Here is a 17,820-nt window from a genome sequence, read left to right as displayed (position 1 = left end):
TTAGGGCTACAGGTAGATAAGTAACAGTAGATATTCTGAATTTTTATGCAGGGTTAGGTTGTATATTTGAGACATTGCAGCTAAGAAAACTTTTAATTATAGTCATAAATGAAGATTTAATGGATAGTCATCAAAGTAAGCTTTTTTTCTCCCAAAAAACTTAATACTGTATAAGAATAAAACCGGTTTTAACTAAAACTAGATTTAAAACCAATTTTAACTAAAACTGGATTTAAAACTAATTTTAAATCAAATCCAAATTTTAAATGTCATATTTCTATCTACAATATTTTGCTTACCTATACTCATTTTTAAATGTCATAATCAGGGGGTCTTGCAAAAAGAATGTCAAATTTCCAAGGAAATAATTTTTTCATTGTAGCTGAGATTGCACAAAAAGTTATTGATGTTCCTCTACACTAGAGTTTTAATTGTTACAAGGTGGCTAACTGAAAACAAGCAAAATATTATGTTATCTTTAATTGTTGAGTACACTAGAATTGTTGTTGTTCCTTTGCCAAACAAACAAATGATCTACTTTTGCCAATAAATTTCATTTAGATTTTGCTAACATAAACTTATGTTCATCTATTTACTTGGTTATAAAAAGTTGTCACGATATAAATTGTAATGTTTTGACATAATGTTCAAGTAAGAAGCAAATAAACTGACTAGTTTTGCTATTTAATATCGAAGATGTAGCTAAAGGTTGATATAAATTGCAAAACTAAGAAATAATATAATCCAAAATATTCATAACAAATAAAAGAATTACACCTAACAGAAATATCTATTAGACAATACAAATTAATAGTCTAACATAATGTCAATAGTATATGAAATATGATGGTTTAATAATTTACATCTATTCTTTAATCTTTTTCAAGTGCTCAAATGACCTTGTGATCATATTGTTACATTGTAGGGCTTTAAAGTCAAATCTAAGGCAATTTGCAATCTTGTTCCATCGTCAACCTATAAACAAAAATGTCTTTCAATAATTGTTACTATTAGGTTACAATTACAAAATATCATGAAAAACATTTAAACTCACTTGTATTCTATATTCATTCATATTTATTTCCATCATCCAACTTGCTACCCAAAACCACAATCATTCCTGTGTTTATAGATTAGATTAAGTAATTTTTATTTTCTATTAAACAACTGTAAATAGTCAACAGATTAAAGTATAATAAATTACACTTACGAGTCAAACCTTTGAATGTCTATCCCTTTAGGATGCATAATTCTACATTCTGAGATTGAATATCTTTATGATAAATCATATTTGTAAAATGATTCATGTTAGAGTAGTTCTTCCATATATATAACCTACAAGATCTAAATTTTATTTCTTCCACAAAAAAACATTAAAGTAGTGGAATTGTATTGACAATGAGAGTGGATAATAATTACCACTTTCTTCACACTTCTCTTACGTGATTCTGATTTTGATTGAACTGAGAATGAGTTAGGTAGAACTAGCTCTCTTTTTAGGATGTTAATAACAACTAAGAACTAATGAATGTTTTCTTCATTTATAGGGACAAATATCTATTTATGTATAAAAAATAATCATCATCACATTGTTAAGAAGGGATAATACATCAATATTAAAATATTTTATATCACTTGTCACCTTTGATATGAAATTAGCTTTACCCATAAAAGAATGTTAATAATATTCTATCAATTCATTTGGGTGTTTAGTCCATGTAAGAACATATTGCTACAAAATTGAAAATATGTTAGCATTGTTACAAAAAAATAAAATCATATTTAGACTAAATTAATTCATTTGTCAAATATAAAAGAACAAGTTCAAACAATACCGAAAAAGTGGTAGGCATGAACTAAATTCTTGGGTCTTCAAATGTTGATCTTTCTTGATATGTCATCATACAAACTACCAAATCAAGCACCTATATAAAAATAATTACAAGTAATATTAATGAATATAACCTATATGATAATAATTGCTAGTAATATTAATGAATATAAATACAACTTAAAATAAAAACTTAGTTAGATAGAGATATTGTTACATCTTGAAAAATCATTTCTTTAGGCTTTAAAGCTTGTAATATTTTTCTATCAGCAGTACACCAATTGTCGTGTGTATGTATGAAAACTTCTTTCCTAAAATATTAGCAAAATAAATTTAAAACAAAAAATCATATAAAATGAAAGTGATGACTTAAATAGTCTACCATTCAATGTCTATATATATAATGAATTTGCGATTGGTTTAAGTCATAGACTTGTGTTCTTTAACTCAGTCCACTCTCTTTATGTGTTTTTTTTTTTTACCCCGTAGGCTCTCTTTATTACAAATCAACTGTCGCATGATAATATTTCCTATAGTATCACGATCAATATCATCCTTTCTAACCACAAATCTAATGAAATTTTGCATAATTTTGATAAAATTCACATGCTTTAAACTCATATGCACATTCAAGACCAAATATGTCTTCAGTTGTTAACTCATTTATTTTTTATAAACTCCATCTTCAATTTCATTGTTAACTTCAATGTTCTTCACACAATTATCAACTCCAACAACATCTTTTCCTTCACTATTCTGACTACCATTATTGTTAGTAAATTCCATCAAATTCAAATTTAGTTCATCATCAAAATTAATACAATCTTTATCATTATTTGTCATTTGTAATAATCTGTAAATATATTGGTCACAATAATATAACATATTATGACTCAAAATCAAAGCAAATAAATTGAAATAAACCAACACATAAAGAAAGAGAAAAATATTTATAAGCAACATTCTCTCTTCCTTAGAAAAGCTTTCAAACCTTGAATAATTAGACTTTCTTTCAACAATTTATCAAGGAAGATTCCTTGACAATTAACTCATCTCACTATTCTATCATTCTTTAACATGTCTTTTAACAATCTCTCAGGTCCTTTAACTATAAGAATGCATCACAATTATGTTCAAAATTCTTATCTATATCATTGACTCTCTTATTTATTTTATTGTTTTTCTTGATTTCATTTCTCTGTATCGTTTTGTTTAGGAGAAAAATTCAAAAACCCAAAGAAATAATTGCAAGAAATTCTAAATCAAGCAAGAAGGGGATAATCGCTTCATATTAATAATCAAATAAAAAAATAGAGAAAGAAATTGATATACATATGTGTGGGAATTCCAGTCAAATTAGTGCTCCTTAAATGAAGAAGCTCAAGTCTACATGATTTTTTTTTCTTGAAAGAGGAGGGAGAATTCCAAAGAAGAGAACTACCTGTAGTTTGCAAAATTTTGAAAGTATTTCCCGAAGACATTCTTGGTTTACCACCTGAGAGAGAAATATAATTTCTCATAGATCTTATTCCAGGAGCTAGACCTATTTCTGTGCCTCCATACTGGATGTTGCCTATGGAATTGGCCAAATTGAAGAAGCAGATAGAAGAGTTGTTAGAGAAGAAGTTGATATTTCCTAGTGTATCTCCATGGGATGCTCCAATTTTGCTTGTGAAGAAGAAAGATGGCAATATGAGATTATGCGTAGATTATCAGCAATTGAATAAAGTAACCATTAAGGATAAATACACACTTCCTAGAATAGATGACCTCATAGATCAATCAAAGGGGGCAACAATATTCTCAAAAATTGACTTAAGCTCTGGGTACTATCAAATAAGAGTTAAGCCTAAGGATATTCTAAAAACAGCCGTTAGGACTCGATATGGCCATTACAAGTATCTAATGATGCCTTTTAGAGTAACCAATGCCCTAGCAGTGTTTATGGACTACATGAATAGAATTTCCACCTATACCTTGATAAGTTTGTGATAATCTTTATTGATGATATTTTAGTATATTCTAAGAATCTGGAAGATCATGAGGAACACCTTAGGATTGTGTTGCAAGGATTAAAGGATAAAGGACTTTATGCCAAACTGTCTAAGTGTGAGTTTTGAAGTGAGGAAGTAAAATTTTTGGGGCATGTAATATCAAAGGAAGGTATTTTTGTGGATCCCTCTAAGGTAGAAGCTATTTTAGTGTGGGAAAGACCTAAGAGTGTGACTGAGATTCAAAGTTTCCTAAAATCTTTGCACATCGCAAGTATGATGGTCAGAGAGTTAGAGATGATAGAGAAATTTAGAGATCTTAACTTCGCCATAGAAGTGAATCCTAATAGTGTCAAGTTGGGAATGCTAAGAATCTCAAATGACTTCATGAAGCAAATTCGACAATCGCAAGAAGAAGATCCAAGTCTCACTAAAAGGAGAAAAGCCATGGATTTAGAAATTGAAGATAGATTTAAAGTAAAAAGTGATGGAATTTTAAGATTTAAAGATAGAGTTTCAATCCCTAATAACCTAGAACTGAAGAGAATGATCCTTGAGGAAGCACATAAGAGCAAGTTGAGTATTCACCCTAGTACCACAAAAATGTATCAAGACTTAAAGAAATTGTTTTGGTGGTCTGAAATGAAGCGAGAAATTGCGGAATATGTTTCATCATGCTTAGTTTGTCAGAAAGTCAAGATAGAGCACCAACGACCCTATGGAGATTTACCACCTTTAGATATTCTTGAATGGAAATGGGACAACATCGCTATGGATTTTGTAACAAATCTACCCAAAACACCTAATGGAAATGATGCAGTGTGGATAATTGTAGATAGACTGAACAAATCTACTCACTTTTTACCTGTGAGTATAAGGAGTTCTTTGAGAAGTTAACTCAGCTTTACTTGAAAGAGATCATTCGACTTCATGGTGTGCCTTCGAGTATCATATTTGACAGAGGTCCCAGATTCACTTCGAGGTTCTGGAATAGTTTGCACCAAGCTTTAGGAACCAAACTTAAGCTTAGTTCAGCGTATCATCCCCAAACTGCGCGAACCATTCAAACAATGGAAGATCTCTTAGAAGCTTGTACTCTTGATTATCAAGGAAGTTGGGATAAATTCTTACCTTTGGTAGAATTTACTTATAACAACAGTACACATTTGAGTATTGGCATGGCACCTTACAAAGCATTGTATGGAAGGCGATGTAGAACCCCGTTATGTTGGAGTGAGGTAGGAGAAAGTTTGATTTTAGGTCCTGAATTGGTACAACAAATAACGGAGCAAATCAAGTTGATTCGAGAAAGAATGAAGGCTTCACAAGATCGGCAGAAAAGTTATCATGATAAGAGGAGAAAACCTCTTGAATTTCAAGAAGGTGAACATGTATTCTTGAAAGTTATACCTATGACTGGAATTGGCAGAGCAATGAAACCTCATAAACTCACCCCTCGATACATTGCCCCATTTCAAATACTTAGGAAAATTGGTTCAATATCCTACCAATAGCCCTACCTCCCTTTCTGTCAAATCTTTATAATGTTTTCCATGTATCTCAACTTTGTATATATGTTTTTTATCCTTCACACATATTGGAAACTGATATAATACAACTAAAAGAAAATCTAACTTATGAGGCAAGACCTGTAAAGATTCTAGATCAAGTTACAAAACGATTACGAGGGAAAGACATACCTTTGGTCAAAGTTAGCTAGGAAGATCTAAAAGGAGAAACAACTACATGGGAATGAAAAGAAGACATGTGAAGATACTACCCTCAACTGTTTTAATAGATACGTGAAAAATTTTGAGGACAAAATTTTTATTAGTGGGAGAGTAATGTAATATCTCAATTTTTGTGATTAGTGTATACTGTATGTACAAAAAAAATAATTTAAATTAATTAAATAAAAAACATATATATATATTCATTAAATTGTTGTTTGCAAATTTACATACGATTAATTATTTTAAGAGTTTATGACAATTTTTGTTGACAAATATTTACGCAGAGAAATGACTTTATAATTTTATATAAAGTTCTATGAGAAAGATTTAATTCCTTTCGAGTTTTCAAATTTTAAAAATTTGAAATGATAATATTAACTATTATTATCATTAGTAGTAATATTTTATATGATGAAATTTGTTACGTTAAAATAATGTCGTATACGTAATTTAGCAATTCGATTCTCTTATCTCTTTTAAAACCAATTAATTCTCCATTGAGTGAGTCGTATTAGGATACAATTGTCAAGACACTTCAACCATAAAATTTTATCCTCTTGAGTACATAATTATAATGACTCTACTTGATTAATCCTTTCCCCTAAATTAACCTAAGCCTAATCTTCTAATTCTTCTTATCTCATAATCTCCATTAAAGTTTTTACCTTATTTCTCCAAAGAATGACACCTTGCCATGCAGCTGCCACCTCATATCTTCCACTCCCCAACTCCACTCACCAGATTTACAAGGCTTGACCTTCCACTCACACTCTACCCATTTCACCAAATTCCACTTTAATGTTGCAAGAGGGAGAATTCTATGAACTTCTGCAAATTAAGAAAAATTTCTCTTCTCCTCTTCATACAAAAGTGAACCACTCCTTCCCATGGCCAACCAAAATTTTCCCAAATGCTACATGCAAATGCACCACTAGATTCCTCTCTACTTCTACGATTTTAGATTTCTCAAAAAAGTGCAGTAACAACTAGGCAGCTGGGAGCTGATTTTTCTTAGATCCTTGGACACTAAAAAAAATCATTCCTTCTCTGTTTTGAACTTCTGAGCTAAAGGGGAGGGGTTTGATTGACAAGGGAGTTACCAATGTATATATATTTGTTATGTTGTGAAGTTGATTTGCTGTAGTTGTGATAGAACTCTGTTTGGGTAAATTTGTGTGCTTTGTGTTAGTTATTTTGAGCTAGAATCTGTATTGTAATGAACTATAGTATGTGTGTGCATACCATGAAGAATTTCGTGTTAATTGGACTCCATTTAGTTGATGAAATCATAAAGAATTATTCTTGTCTGTATACGGTTGGGTGGTGCTATTTAAATCTGTGAATTGGTTGATTTAATTCTCCTTATCATGATGGAATTGGATTCTAAAATTCTGTATGATGAAATGAATCTGTGTCATTGAATTGTATTAAAAAATTTACATTAAAATAAATCAGTTTTGAATTTATACAAATTTTTGAAGTGAAGCTGTTCTGTTCATTCCCTATTCTGTCCTGAAAAATTTCACATTTTTTTCTATGCCTAGTAACGTACTTTGGTGCAAAAGAAATTATGACATTATTATAAACATGTTGAAATTTTATTTTGGAAAGTTTGGTGTCATTTGGCCTCACGTAGAATTTTTCATAAATAATTTACTTGAGTTAATCCTTCTGTAGTTGTAACTGGAACCTTGTTGAGAAGCAGTGAATTGAGGAGCTGATTTACCCAGGTTACCCATGCTGATAAATTCTAGGAAAATTTATATTTGGATCCTGATTTATTTTAATTGATCTCTGCAAAAATTTGGGTTTTTGTGTTGCCTGTAGAATTTTTCAAAGGAACCCTGTGCCAAAATCTCATAATTCTAGCCTGTGAAGCATTGCTTCACAAAAATCAAATTCATACCTAGAATTTGCTCAGACCAAAGCTCAATTTTATTCTCAATACACTTAGGAATTAATATGAAAGATTTCAGAATTTATTAAGCCAGTCTCAATTTATAATGAATTTTCTAAGCTGATCATAATTAGTAGGTATCTCATTTCTGCCTTTTCAAAAGCTTAAGGTATAATACATAAGAATCCCTCCCAATAAGGCAAAGTCCTAGTTTGACCTATAATGTTTTCTAAAGTGTTGACTGATTCTTATGCTTTACATTTCTTAATTAAAATTTGTTTAATAGCGGAAGTTAATTAATTTTCCTAAAAGGAGTACAAGCTAATTACTAAAAGAACCTATGTTATTAATTATGCATACTTAAATATAACTAATATAGTTAAGATACTATTATTTTTTTAACATCTCTTGGTCAATACAAAAATTCAATCCTTATACTCTTTGCCTGATCCTAAGCATCCCAAAGTTGGTATTTGTTGAAAGAGTACCTTTGTAGGAGAATGTTATGTTTAAATAGTACTTGTGTTGTTCATATATATGTATATTCTCAATTATTACGTGTTGTAAAATTTAGGAAAATGTACTTGTTGTTGTTGACCTTTGCGAGGTACAAGAGAAATCTAGGGGACAGCCTGGTTGCGAGGATACTTCGAGACACATGGTGAGAAGTATACCTATAGGCCTATAGGGGTATGTGCGCTGAGTTTGGAATTTCCAATGGCTTGGGGTTGCTCCTTGTAATTGGGAAATTTCATGTTCGGACTTAGTCGCCTCGACAATTCTCTGATGATTATCATATTGGCTAGCAGTTTCTATTGTTGTTTTAACGATGTAGTTGTGCATGTTTAAGAAACTTGACTACAGAACATTCATGTTGTTTCATAAGAGTCTACATTTTATTATAATTTTGTGATTACTTATATTGTAAATTGTTAAGGTATTATGATTGCTTGTTAATGAATATATATATATATATATATCTAACTGATCCTTGTATTAGTTAAACCTCACCCTTTTCTGTTGTATTACTGTATGGATACGACAGTTAGAGTTAAAAATGATAGACTCGCAAGTACGGATCACTATCGAGGTTGAGGGGGAGGCTGAAGAAGGAACCACCAATAGTCTTATTGTAGATATCCATGTTGTCGTAAAACCCGTTCAGAGTAGCACTAGTATGCCAGCAGACACACCCATTACTCCATTACCAACTCTTATTATTATCTCTTCATCCTCTGATCTGAGCCAGATTCCCCACTGCCTGACCCTTCCACCCACACTACTCTCCATTAGGGTTCCTTGTTCATACTTATACTACTCCGTCACCTCTACCTAGAACTAGTTAACCCACTCCTAAATTGCTTAAGGTTACCTTACCTATTTCATCAACTCACCGTAAGGTTACCCATTATAGGAAAAATGAAAGAGGACCTGTCCGCATGACCACCCCTATGAAAAAGGTTAGACCCATTCCCAGCCCCATCTTATTTATTGTCCCACCCACTCCCAGTGAGAGCCCCATACAGTCTAGTGACATCTCTCCAGATTCTGATCCCTCTGAAGATGCGGATGAAGACATAGTGATTGTAGTGGATTAGAATTCCATTTCTAATGATGGAGTATCTTTTGAATGGGTGTATATTTATTTTACTTTTTGAAAAACTTATGCTGCTCACTTATGTATATATGTTCAGCATGTTGGCCTTTTGTAGTTCTATTAAGGATGGATCCACATTGTAGATGTCTTCATAATAGTCTATATGTTGAATTATGTCCATAGCTTCCAACTTGAATTAATGCATGCATATGTGAATGTCTATATCTAACACGTATATTGATTTATAGTTAGATCAATTTTTGAGAAGAGATCTTTAATTGCCTTGCAATATATTCAAAAAAAAAAATATACCAATTTTATTCAACTCTCTAAAACTCATTGCAAGTCACCAAACGAGTATATCGTAAGCCAATTAAAGACCTAGTCTTGACAATAAGGACAAGTAAAAATATTTCAAAGGTACACTGGAAGTGTGAAAAATGGAGACAATTGAGAAATCTTGGAAAAATGAGAGTGATTGATGCTCTTCTTGAATTACGCATAACAAATGAGAGTAAGAGCACCACAAGTCTCACACTTGTTTCTTGACTTATACTCCTAACCACACTTTTGCTAAAAAGGGTCGGATCGGCATAGGTTGTATTCGTGTAGCTGCGACTATCTAGCAACTATCTATGCTAAGGAAGACTTCGAGGGATTCCAGGAGCAGTGAAAGTGTGAAATGAAAACTCCAAGTATTAAGAGAGAGAGAGAAAGAGTAATAAGCTGAATAATTAATAATTGTTGCATGTATATGAACATGATTGATTGTTGTATTACCTTTGCTGTATTGTTAATTTAATTGTGAATGTATGCTTAGTAATGTGGTAAAAGCTCATCCTTACATAACTTTTCAGGGAACCAAAATGACAGCACCTAGAGAGAGGATTAGACTTATAGATAGTTCTGTACATAATAGGCTTAATTTTGTATTTAATGAATATCAATTATCAAAGGACTTTTATTTCAAATTTGTTGTGCATGTAGATGATATACCTAGGAATATAATTATGATGGAAATTGACCTATATTATAATCTGCCTTTATATTTCCCTGTAAATGATAGAATCCACTACACCCTATACATTTACCCCTATCAAGACACAATTAGAACTCCAACAGTTATGACTTACCGGTTCACATACCATGACTACAATCATCTTGGAAAGCCAACTCTTTGAACTTTTGAGCGAGTTACTGGCATGGAGGCCATTATGAATTTTGGTGATCGTTTTCTTGGATTCGATGATGATCTTGATTCGGAAACCTTGCAGAAATAGAGGGATGACATGGGGACGACTAAGATTGCCTTCAGTCTTTTTGGTTGACAGACTGCTCACTAAGACTTATTATATTTCATATTTTGTAAATGATATAAACGAATTCTAATGTATTTTGAGTTATATTGTGTAATTATCAAATTCTTATAAATTTGTTAGAACAATGTATATTAATGTTATTTCATATTTTTTTAATTGGTTTGATTCCCATTATTTATTATTTATATTTTGTAAAATTGAGAAAGAATCAACAAAATGCTTTATGTGTCCAAGTGTTATAAATTAAATTGATTGAAGATGGGTAAATCATTGTTTTTTTCTTAACATTCCTTACCTTAGACAATAATCTAAATATAAACTAAGCATTTTAAATCCATGACATACCGGTTGGGATCAAAATATATGAGAAAAGCATTTACACATCCAACTCTAAAACAATTATTCTTAAAAATTTATTACTTTTAAATGAATAAAAAAAGGTAATTATGTGGTGTAACTCTTTTCCAAAATTTTATTATTTCTAGATGTTATTATTTTTTAATTAGAAAATTACCAACTTTTTATATTTTTTCTTTTTATCTGGAAATTGGCATACTTAAACAATTTTTAAAATATATATTTCAATTTTTTTTAAAATTTAAATTACAAGTCTCAGTTTTTTGGAGAAATTTTTTAATAGAAATATATATATTTTCTTTACGAACAATTTTAAAAAAGTATTTTTTGTATAGGAAAGCAGCATGCACAATTTTGTTTTAAGTGAGAAATTAGCATAAATAAGAAATAATTTCTTTTAATAAATGCTAAGTCCACATTAGAGTAGAGCAAAAGGTCACAAGACAATTTTAAACAATACTGGTAACATAGGTCCCGTTTGAATTCTTTTTGAAGATTTTTTGTCTAAAAATAAATAAACTTGTTTGATTGATTATTTTGGGTTAAATTAATTTAATTTTTTTACAAAATCATATTTTTAAAAGAACAACTTTTACATATTCTTATTTTTTAAATATTTATTTTCTTTGAAAAAACACACAACAACAATTTATAAAATATTATCCATTTATGATATAATAAGTACAAGAAAATATTTTTTTTACATAAATCCTAATCTTCTTGGTGAAGTTAGAGATTATTCTTTTAAAGAGAGGTGACAACATTTTTGTTTATTATTTTTTTTTTGTGGTATGACTTAAATTTTGTTTGAGTAAATTTAGTGGCAAGTCTTTGTAAAAAAATTAATATAAAAAATAAATAAAACTTCTTTCATAATTTAAAAATAATTTATTTTTTCAAAATTTTTAAAAAATATGTGACAGAATTTTTTAAAACTTTTTTTAAGAAAATATAAATTATTTCTAACTTATAAGAGAAATATTTATATTTTATATTAATTTTTTCAATAAAAACTTCTAAAAAAATTTATTCAAGTACAACCCTATTTAATTGTGATTAATTGATTACAATTTGTCTTTATTTTTACATTGTTATTTTTGTATACATAAAACTTAAGCGTAAATTTTATGTAATTAATATTATTTTTAATTAAACTTAAATTTTTATTTTAATAATGTGCGATAACATCATATACTTCCGAATGATTATTCTTTATTTTTGTGTCAGTATTTTAATTTATTATTTAATAAATTATATAATAATATAAATATATAATTATTATTTTTAATTATACTTTAATCATGATTAACATAATAAAATTATAAACTGATACCTTCCCTAATTTTATGTGGAGTTCATTTCTGAATCATTGAAGAAAATGGAAATTCTAAAAGTCTTCCCTTCCGTATAAGACTTCAAACAAAAAATAGTACTATTTAATAATCGCTTAATTAAATTTTTACTCTTAAAATTTTATTAATTTTTTATTAGTCTTTCAAATTTATTTTTTATATATTTTTATTATATATATTTTTATCAAACGGTACTCTTATGATTTTTATTTCTTACTTAATCTTTTTAAAGATTATATTTTTTTTATTCTGTTTAAATATTATGAATCATTCATTTTATCTTTATAAATGTTATAACTTTTACCTTTAATTTAGAGTGATTACATAAAAAAAATGCAAAAACGTATTTTATATATATAAAAAAAACTATTTATTAAAGACTCATTTAAAAAGTAAAAATATGAATGAAACAAATAAATCTTATTACAAGTTTGTAATTATTACTTATCGACAGTAATCAGTATTAAAGCAACAAAAAGAAGAGAAAAAAGTAAAAAACACGCATAGCTAAAAAAAGAATAAAACACACGAGCGTTGGGCTAGGCCCAAAAGGCCCAATCCTCACTCGGCTTGGGAAAACCCTAATGAGGAGCTCAATATATCCCTAACCACGAAATTCTCGCGCAACGAGTAGCAGCAGCAACACAAAACCAAAACACGCGAAGGGTACTGCGTTGTGTTGCGGCGGCGAAGATGGTGTCAGGTTCAGGGATCTGCGCGAAGAGGGTGGTAGTGGACGCACGGCACCACATGCTGGGTCGTTTGGCTTCGATCGTTGCGAAGGAGCTTCTAAACGGCCAGAAGGTTGTTGTCGTTCGCTGCGAGGAGATTTGTATCTCTGGTGGCCTCGTTAGACAGAAGATGAAGTATATGAGGTTCCTCCGCAAACGCATGAACACCAAACCCTCTCACGGTCCCATCCATTTCCGTGCACCCGCCAAGATTTTCTGGCGCACAGTTCGTGGGTATGTATCTGAATCAAATGTTGTTTTATTTCTAGACTTTTATGTTTTATGTTGTTTCGTTTGAAATGTTTTGTCTTAGGTAGTCTTTTAAATTCTATAAATTACATAGTGACTTAAGGTTTCATTAAGTTCACATGTGCGAGGTTCATCAATTTAACAGCAAGTTTTATGTTTAAAATTACCGTGTGGAAATTTTCCACGAACCACGAGCGAAGATTAATCTTCGATTGTATGAGATGAAATGAGGGACTAACAGAAAGGTTTTATAATCGAATAAAATGTTCGGCTTATACAACGAAAGTTCTCATTAAAATGTGGTAGTTGTTGTTCGTGGTTAAGTTGTTGAATGGATTTTGTTCTGTAAAGACAAAAAAATGAATTGATACATTGCGATCTTTTGAGAGAAGTAACATTGATGCAGGAACTGAAACTATAAATTTCATGCAAGTTTTTGTAGGAAGGTACTATTAGGAGGTTTTTATTAGCTGGGCTTTTCCCATATATTGCTGTTAACTATTTAGGAAAAAAAGGGATCAATTTACTTTGTTGTGGGAAGTTCTGAAATTTATGTTGTCATAGAATGATACCGCACAAGACAAAGCGTGGGGAAGCTGCACTTGCTCGTTTGAAGGTTTATGAGGGAATCCCTCCTCCATATGACAAGATGAAGAGGATGGTTGTACCTGATGCTCTGAAGTAAGTTTTCTGTTTTACTGAACTTATTTTTATTGTATTATTCAGTCATTAGACATATATCGAGGCAAAAGCTAAACGTTACCCTTGGGTTACTTAACAAATAAAAAATGAGTTTTTATTTGGGAAGTGTAACAATGCATTTCTTTCCACCATGTTTTTTTTATAAGCATTTTTATTAATTTATTTCTCAACTAGTGTTGTAAGAGCACTGATTCTTCTATACTATATGAACTGTCTTTCTTTTATGATTGTTGAACTAAGTAGTGAAAAATGATACCAGGGTGTTGAGGCTTCAGAAAGGGCATAAATTCTGCCTACTGGGTAGGTTGTCATCTGAAGTTGGGTGGAACTACTATGATACCATCAGGGTAAGTTCATCATTTCTGAACTTTTGCATAGCAAGAATTTGACATGTGCATTTTCTACAAGTGATCAGCGAACTTCTAAATAGCACACACTGTATTTGTCTTATAGTTGTCAATTTCTATTATATGTTTGTGCAATTCTGTTTCCCTATTCATGTACAATCTTGAATGGGAGTGAAAATTTGATTGTTAGTTGTATACTATGAATTGTGCTTTCAAAAAGGGGGAAAAAAGTAATTGTGTTTGCTGAAGTGAGTAATTGTTTTATTTGCTCACAGGAGCTGGAAAAGAAGAGAAAGGAAAAAGCACATTTGGTTTACGAGAGAAAGAAGCAGCTCAACAAACTAAGGGTGAAAGCTGAGAAGGTTGCTGATGAGAAGCTTGGTACCCAACTTGATATCCTTGCTCAAGTTAAATACTAAGTAGAAGTCTTTGTTAGTTTTTTAAAATTTTTTATGTGACTTGTACCAAATTGAACTCCCTTTCAATTTTGCTGGAGGTTGTATTTGTCATTGGATCATAGATCTGATAATCTTGGAAGCTGTTTATTTATTTACTTGTGTGCTTTGTAGAATTTTCATGCCAACCATATAATTTCCATTTCCTTAAAAATTTCACTTACCCTTAGTTTTCTATTCAATGGAGTAATTTATCGAAGTTATTTCAACTTCGATGGAGAATCCTGCTAATTTGTTTCTGATAATAACAAAGCGTTTTGATAATCTGGTAGAATGGTCCCTAACGTGAACAAAGCACTTGATTATTATTCTAGGTAGTTATTGGTTCTATGTTTGTGTTCTGTATTGTATAACACTAGTAAAACTGAAAGAAAGTAGGGTACCTATTGAAAAAATGGCGTAACTTAATCTTATTTTGATCCTTGTGTTCATGTTTGAATTCCAGTTGTGATTTGCGGATGTCAATATTCACGCTGGATGGCAATAAGCCAATACTTGAACTACATGTGCATGTGATATTTGTTACCAAGTAATTTACACCGCACCAAACATCAATGATTTAACGGTGATTAAAAGTTGATTATGTCCTAGCCCATGAGCTAATCTATTAAGTTCTCTGAATATAAGTGAATGTCAAATTTTGTCTTAACGATCATATTTACTAATTTTTGTGCCCTTGGGCAGACATTAGTCTGGTATGGTTTTCAATTTATGGTTTATTAGGTAAATAGTTTAATCAACTAATTATTCGATTAATATCCTTTTTAGTACACCAGAATGTATTTTAAGAATCTAATCATAAGATTTATTTATATTTTTGGCTTTTGGAGCACACTGGGGTCGTAGGACATATTGATATAAGTCTGATGATGTTGCCTCACGTTATGATTGGAAAGCAGAACTCGACCAAAAGAGAAAAAAGAAAGCACTAATTCCAGCAAAAATTTAAAATGTGAATATTGATTTAGTCCAAGTTCTTTTCGGAAATACTGATTCCAGCAATATTTTCAACATTCAAAATCTGAATCCAATAACGTCCAACAAAAAAAACTCTGAATCTTAGAATTAATTTTCTATTTAATTTAATGCAATGTATTATTACTCTCACACGAAAGAGTTACTCTAACACGACGTCCAAAAAGTTGAATCATCTACCATAATAATACATTTAGAATCGTGGTATTCCTCACATAGGAGGGGTAACTATTGTGTTGTAAAATTTAAAACAATTTTAAAGAAGAATTGGATATATTTTAGTTTTTAATATTTTTTTAAAATTATATATATTATGGTTTTGTCCCTTATATATTTGGAATTTAAGTGTTTTAATTTGTTTTTATTAATGTGATCACTCAATCAATGTGTGACAATCTTTTGTTATCAATATTATTATTTATAAGTTCTTAGGGATTAAAATTGTTGATTTTTTAAAATATAAAAATCTAAAACTATAAAAAAAAAATTAGAAAATTTTTAAAAAATTATTAAAATGTAAAATTTTAAAATATATTAAAATCTTTAATAAAGTATAGTGTTTGGATGTAGTTTATAAACAAGGGTAGATAGTATTGTTGAGCTATTAGTAAACCTTTAGAATATCTTTAAGAGTTGAGTTTATGAGGGAAAGGGAGGATAAGGGAGGAGTTTGAGAGGTTTAATTGTTGTTTTGAAGTTAATTAATTTGGAGGAAAGGGTTAAGAGTAGAACTGATAAAAAGTCTAATTGACCCGACCCTAACTCTTATTTTTCTAAATTTTCCAAAACTCTTCCAACCTTGATTTTATGAGTTCTTCCATTTTGGGAGGTTTTTATTATATTAGAATATTTTTTTTCATATTAATTATTAAATGAATAAAATAGAAAAAATATTTTTAAAAAAAGTGTGATGTTAATTTTTTAAAAAAATAAAAAATATTTTTTTAAAAAATATTAATTTTTAGAGTGAGAATTTTTTTAAAATATAAAAAAATAGAAATATGATTTTTAAAAATATTAATTTTTAGAGGGAGAAAAATATATAATTTATGTATTTTTTAAAATAATTTAAGAAAAGAATAATAGTAAATTTTTATTCAAAATATATTAATTTTAAGAGCGATATTTTTAAAAAAGTTTATAAAAATAAAAACATAATTTTTAAAATATATTTCTAGAGTGATAGTGTCAAAATATAATAATTTTTAAATAAAAATATAAATAAAAAGTATAAAAAGCAATAATATCATTTATATATTTAAATTTTCTATCATCCTCTCCTCTTCAAATTAAACATCCAAACAAGAAAGGGAGTTTAATCCCCTTTTCCATCCTTACCCCTTCTTTTTTTCCCTCTTCAAATCCTTTCCTTCCATTTTTTTTCAAAATTTTAAACAAAGCTTTAATCAAAATTGTGACTGAATTATATGAGTGTACACATGTATAATTTGTTTTACAAAATAAATAAACTTTAAGTTTGATTATATTATTATATCTTATTCAATTTTTATAAATTTATTATTAATGAGTGAGAATAATTTCTACGTAATAAAAGTAGTATGTTAGTGAAAGTTATTATTACTTGACTTTTATCTCTCTATCAATTTTTCTTTTAGTTTTTACCTTAATTTCTCTTAACCTAAATATTTCTATCATATAAATATCAACTTTTGCCTGATAGTAGAAGACGTAACATGGAGTAGAAACAACATATGTGTGGCAAAAACACAGAAAGAAAAACGTACATATGTTATTTTTAATTAAAGAGATTCCTTTGTTATCATTTTTTTTAGCTTTTATAGATGTTATTCAATTGAAATAATATTTACGCATTAAAGATAAATGCTTGAAAAATTTTGGAAACTGATTCTCCGATATAAAGTAAAATAACTTGAATATTTTTGTTAATGTAACTTCAAAATAAGTAATTAATTATAGTTCGTATATCTTTTTTTTAACATATCTTGAAAAGTGGTAGCATGAGGGTCTTGTGACAGAATATGCAACATAATAAAGTAATTTAATTACAAGTTTGTTTTAATATTATACTTTGAAAAAAATCTTTTCACACTAATATAAGTTTAAAAATACTTACAATCGATTTAAGTCTTTCATTTAACTTATATCTAACAGTTAGTGAATTAATAAATTATAACATGATAGATATAAGTTAAATAAAAGATTTAAATCGAGTGTAAAAAATTTTAAACTTATACTAGTGTAAGAAAATCTTACCCCTTATACTTTTGATTATTTATAATATTTAATTTTAATATTTTAAATA

General features: G+C 29.4%; 1 protein-coding gene across 1 annotated transcript; it reads left to right on the top strand.

Moving 5' to 3' along the window:
* Positions 1–12,682: 12,682 nt before the first annotated feature.
* LOC113849336 (60S ribosomal protein L13a-4) lies at positions 12,683–14,820 on the top strand. The gene is made up of 4 exons (XM_027479188.1): positions 12,683–13,042; positions 13,622–13,738; positions 14,019–14,106; positions 14,382–14,820. Exons 1-4 carry the CDS (start codon positions 12,771–12,773, stop codon positions 14,523–14,525), a joined length of 621 nt encoding a protein of 206 aa, XP_027334989.1. The 5' UTR covers positions 12,683–12,770; the 3' UTR covers positions 14,526–14,820.
* The last annotated feature ends 3,000 nt before the right edge of the window (positions 14,821–17,820 follow it).

This window comes from Abrus precatorius, unplaced genomic scaffold, assembly GCF_003935025.1.
Source record: "Abrus precatorius isolate BTA unplaced genomic scaffold, Abrus_2018 Scaffold9, whole genome shotgun sequence".
NCBI lineage: Eukaryota > Viridiplantae > Streptophyta > Magnoliopsida > Fabales > Fabaceae > Abrus > Abrus precatorius.
The sequence above is the reverse complement of the archived record's forward strand: the minus strand, read 5'-3'. Positions and strand labels throughout refer to the sequence as shown.